This window comes from Ananas comosus, linkage group 21, assembly GCF_001540865.1.
Source record: "Ananas comosus cultivar F153 linkage group 21, ASM154086v1, whole genome shotgun sequence".
NCBI lineage: Eukaryota > Viridiplantae > Streptophyta > Magnoliopsida > Poales > Bromeliaceae > Ananas > Ananas comosus.
Genome location: NC_033641.1, coordinates 90,705 through 96,114, shown reverse-complemented (window position 1 = coordinate 96,114; position 5,410 = coordinate 90,705). Strand labels below are relative to the sequence as shown.

The window sequence follows — 5,410 nt, the reverse complement described above, 5'->3', positions numbered from 1 at the left end:
CCAAAAATTATGAAAAAAGATTTTGTGAGAGATGTATCTTGTGCAAATTTTTGCCATTGTATTATACTACATAAGTTAAAGCGAACAATTTTTAAAAGGGAAAAAAAAAAAAGTAGTGTTGACCATGATTGTTAACTGAAAAAAGGGCGGTCCATCGGATGACGTGGTGCACCAAGTCCGGGAAAATGTAATTTACTGGCGATGGCGGGAATTAGGGTTTCTTTTCGCAGTTACCCGCCCCAACTCCCTTTGCAACATCATCGTGCTTCGCTCTCCAATTTCTCTTCCCCATTAATTAGTTATATAATTCTTTTTTCCTAATTCAATTTTTTTATTCGAGTTTTTTTTATCTCTCTTATGAATTTACACACTACACAATTACACATCCTTTGATTCAATAAATCCCTCCTATTCTCATTTTATTCAAATTTTCCCCCTCAATTTTTATTTTTATTTTTTATTTTTTTCATGGAAATCCAATGCCCTAGCAAACGAAGAAGAAGCGAAAAAGAGGAACCCCCTCAATCCCCTTCTCCCTCCTCCTCCTCCTCCTCCAGGATCCGAATTTGGGCAAACCCTAGGTTGGGCTTCTTCCACCTTCGCCTCCTCTTCCGCAGCGGCCATGGCGATGGCGATGAGCTCCTCTTCCTGAGATCCGACCGGGTCTACACCCTGGGCCGCGATCGGCGGCGCTGCGACATCGTCCTCGGCGGCCGCCGCGTCAGCAGGCGCCATTGCCGCGTCCTCCTCGATGGCTCCGATCGCAAGCTCCGATTGTTCGACGGCTGCGATCGGTCGGGTAGTCGACAGGCTAGGGCTTCCTCGAATGGGGTGTTTGTTAACGGCTGGAGACTCCGAGGAGGGGTCGCTGCGGAGTTGGAGGTTGGGGACGAGGTGTTGCTCGGATCGAGACGCGGCTGTAGGGTTATGTGTGGGTTCCTGTTGGAGAAAGTTGCCTTCTTTGATCCATATGATTCCTCTTTTTCGAAGATGAATTTTGTTTCGGAATTAGGGCTTGATGATCCGGTGAGCAGGGCGAAGTCGCTGTTGAGCCAATTGCGAGGCATACTGAAAAGTTCGGATCCTGTTTCGTATTTGATGAGTTCATTGCATTTGTTTCACGGGAAGAGAGGTGCAAGCCTTTTGGGTTCTCAAACTCCTCAGTCTAATTTGAAGTGTTCAAATCCGAAAACGGTTGGTTTAAACGAACCAAATCAAAATCCATTAGTGAATAATGTAGATGGGAAACACAATTTTAGCCCGAGCATAGAAATTGAGCAAAATGTTCACCAAGCGCCTCCAATTGAAGGTGCAGGAGAACCAAATCAAAATCTTATTGCAAATAGTGATGTTGGTAATCAATCTTTGCACCAAATTGTGCAAATTGAACACAGTATTCGCCAAGCCCATCCAATTGACACTGCGGTCGAACCAAATCATAGTCTTATCGCAACTAATGAAGCCACTAATCAATCATCGCGCCAGATTGTAGAAATTGAGCAAAAAGCACATCAAAACGAAGATTTGGGTGTTGGTTGTTCTTCGGATGGTAAGACATTCTTTTTAAATCGACTTAAAAGTGTTAACACTGGTGCACCAGATCAGTGTGCCGGTGTTACTTTGCCGCAGCTTCTCTATCCGATTGAAGGCCTTTTGCGAGTGTTCATTGCGACATTTACCTGCGATGTTTCATGGTATGCACACCTCTCTTCGTTTGTTGATGTAATTTGCTGAGATTAGCTCACCATGTTAGATGGTACATAAATGGGTATATCATGATTTGCAAAGCTATATTATTGTATGTCGTCGTGTTGTCAGGTTTCTGTCTTGTTGTAAAATTCCTAACCATCTGCCAGTGACAATTGCATGCCATAGTGGCACAAGATGCTGGAGTGCTAGCAGTGAAAGCAGAACATCGACACCATATTTCAGTCACCCAAACTTATTGCTGGTGTATGTAAGGCTTATTCTAGTTTAGGCTTTTATGCGCTGCAGTATCTTCAAATGTCTTATGGCTCTTATTTACCTTTTGACAAAATTTTGTTTTGGATTTTGAAGTTACCCCCAATTTCCGGAGGTAATTGCCTTTGGGAAAGATCGCAAGAAGCAAGGTGTTGCTTGCCATCATCCTAAGCTCATTGTCTTGCAAAGGGAGGATAGTATTCGTGTTGTGGTTACTTCAGCTAACTTAGTTTCAAAGCAGGTGGCTACACTTTCATCATTTTTTAGACTATATCGTGTCTTTGCACCTTTCAAATAGTAATTGCTAAGAACTTCTTTAGTAAATTGCAAAGGCAGTCTCTATTTTGTTGCTATAGTTGATTATTTTATTACCATCCCTACTCTCTTGCTGCTGTATAGTTAGATGCCTTCTTTTACTATCTTCAGTAAATAACTGAACATCATGCTGTGAATCAGATGCAATTTTATTGTTACCTAAATGATATTTTGGAAAGACATAAACTAGTGCCATATCATGTTGGCACTCTTGATCTCTTTTCGATTTGCATTCTCAATAACTAGCTGTCGCTTGATCAGGCTTTCTAGGGATCCTTGACTCTAGTTAAGTACTCGATTTTTTTTCTAATTGTATCTAGATCAGGTCCGTAGTGTTTATAAAAAGGTCCAAAAAAGTTGTTATGAATTTGTTGGTTTGCAAGCAGGATGACTTACAAGTTTAGCTCAGCATGATTTTTTGTAAGATTTCAGGGCCTATTTTTATATTGATTTCCTTCCTGTTACTCTTGTATAATTTCTAGTTTCCTGTTAGTCTATCTGTTTTCCTTTGATATTATGCTATTGTAGAAGCATCCCTTGTACACTATTATTACAGTGTACTGATTTACTTTACATTCTGTGCATTCACTCTCTTATATGTAATAGGCCTGTTTGGCAGTGGAATCATGTAACAAACACAGTCTGGTGGCAAGACTTCCCTCGGAGAACTTCTCCAAATTATTCAACTCTTTTTGGCACAACAGAAGAATCAGAAACCGATTTTGCTGCTCAACTAGCAGGTTTTATAGCATCTCTTATTACTGATGTGCCCAACCAAGCGCACTGGATTGAGGTGTTAACTAAATATGACTTTGGAGGAGCAAGAGGTCATCTGGTTGCGTCAGTACCTGGAGTTCATGCAAAGAGCCCTCCTTACTTGGAGACTAATTATTGCTTATCAGTAAGTAGTTCTATTACCTATCTGTAATAGGATGATAGCACAATTCACTTCCTTTTGTAGGATGTCTTACNAGCTAAATTCATTTCTCATCAACTTAATTATCTATCTTTGTATCTAGAGAGATGACTAGTATATATATATATGTATTTATGTATGTTTTTCCCTCTTCAGTGGGGTTGCTGGACTGTTAATCATGAGATAAGAAATCCGTCAATTAAACTCTTGTTTCCCACAATTGAGAGAGTGAAGACTGGGGCTTGTGGAATCCAGCTATCCAGATATTTGCTCTCCCTCTCCGAGGTAGTCAATTTTCTACCCATGCACAATTTTAGGCAAAAGCATGATACGCATAGGAAAGATAGTATATCTAATTAGATTGTAATTCTGTTGAATTCAACAGAAAACATGGCAAAGGTTGAGGACCACAGGTATATTTCATGACGCAATTCCTTATCCGTGTGATAGAGTGGGATATCCTATGCATGTAAAGGTATCTTCTTCCTGAGATAACGAATAACTTAGTAGAAGTTTTCCTACTCTTCAGCTATCGTGATAGAAATTCTATGCAACTAGGTGGCGCGGAGACGGTTCAAATCCAAATTAGGCACGCATTCATTTGGGTGGACATACTGTGGGTCCCACAATTTCAGCCCAGCTGCTTGGGGACAGAGTGTATTCCCTTCGTCTGAATCAAATGCCATCGGAGCGGCTGCTAGCACTGCTGCTGCAGAGCCAAAACTTCATATTTGCAATTATGAGCTCGGGATTATTTTAATAGCTCACCCATCAGATAAATCAAAAGAAACAGGTGGAAAGATGCTGGATTTAGATGATATCACACTGCCATTTGTAATTCCCGCACCAAAATACCAAAATGGTGATAGGCCAGCAACGCCACAGGCTATGCGAGAGGCGTGGGCTAAGATTGCTGTTCTACAGAGAGAGGCTTCTCTAGCAGTATCCTTGGAAGAGATGAATGAGGATATTCCGGATGAAGAGGAGGAAATGTTTGAGGCATCTGACTATGTTGACGGAGAGAGAGAGGAGGAGAAAATTTATGCGGAGATGCTTTGGAGCCAGGTTGCTTCTTCTGAGAACTGATTAAATATTGCAGACCGGGATGATTCGAAAAATAGAAATTACGAGATTGATAACCATTTTTATCAGGCTAAGAGAGGGGTTTTCTGTGAGATTCTTGGGCCAACCGGCGGAAAGAGCTGTCTGTCTCATTGTGTCATCATTGATTTCATCTCTCGGTCAAATTAAGGATGTTACAAACAGCATTTCTCTTCTTCCTTCGGTGAAATGCTGAAGTATTGATGGTAAAGATCATACTCTACATCATTGTTAGATTTTTAGTGACTTGGCACAAAAAGGATAAATGATATTCGACAGCGAAAGCTGCTCTCATTCGACACATGAGGGGCTCTGCTCATATTGTAGTACCCATTATTACATGCTGCCACTGGCAAATGTTTTCTATATCCACATGCCATGCTTGCTTGTAATTGCGTAAAATCACATAATTTTAGACAAGAGGTCAATTATTACCAATGCTGGTTTAAAGTGTGTTCTTGATCTACCGTAGATGCTGTGTTGTCTGAAGTTTCGCCTCATCGCTGATGTTTGTCGCAAATGATGGTTCTAATAAGATGATGTGATGAGACCTTTATTATAGTGTCTACTCAACTGCAGTTTACAACAAGAACGTATCTCTGTTATTTTTTACGTTACATTTATAATGTTTGTTATGTTGGCTCCTCAGGAATACCAATTAGCCTATGAAGTGATAGTGTATCATAGTAGCCATCTATAGCAAATGGGCATCTGTTGCTTATATGGCTTATATAACCCACCTCTATATATATATATATACAGAGAGAGAGAGAGAGAGAGAGAGAGAGAGAGTCTGGCTACTATACTATTGATAGTACTAATTCTTTGGTACTATTGAGTTTTCTACAGTTAGATCTACCCTTTGATCATTTCCACCCGTTAGATTATACTATTAAACCAACAAACTACTCAACTCTAGACGATCACTATCATCCTAACCGCACATGGGCCTAAATCTGTAGGGCCAACACGGCCAGATTGTTTGGGCATGGCCTGGTCGGGTCGAATTCGATAACCTCCATGTTGTGCCAAGGCCCGGTCCAGTAGGGCGGCCCAGCCCGTTTTACATCTCTATGAGCACGAGATCGTCCAGGATTTTTTTAGCCGTGTTGGGCT

General features: G+C 41.0%; 1 protein-coding gene across 1 annotated transcript; it reads left to right on the top strand.

Annotated features, from left to right (window-relative positions):
- On the top strand, nucleotides 1–4,744 carry LOC109726723. Its single transcript, XM_020256508.1, has 7 exons — nucleotides 1–1,694; nucleotides 1,819–1,953; nucleotides 2,059–2,203; nucleotides 2,897–3,201; nucleotides 3,337–3,478; nucleotides 3,579–3,668; nucleotides 3,752–4,744. The coding sequence occupies exons 1-7, from the start codon at nucleotides 469–471 to the stop codon at nucleotides 4,277–4,279; spliced, it is 2,571 nt and encodes an 856-aa protein (XP_020112097.1). The 5' UTR covers nucleotides 1–468; the 3' UTR covers nucleotides 4,280–4,744.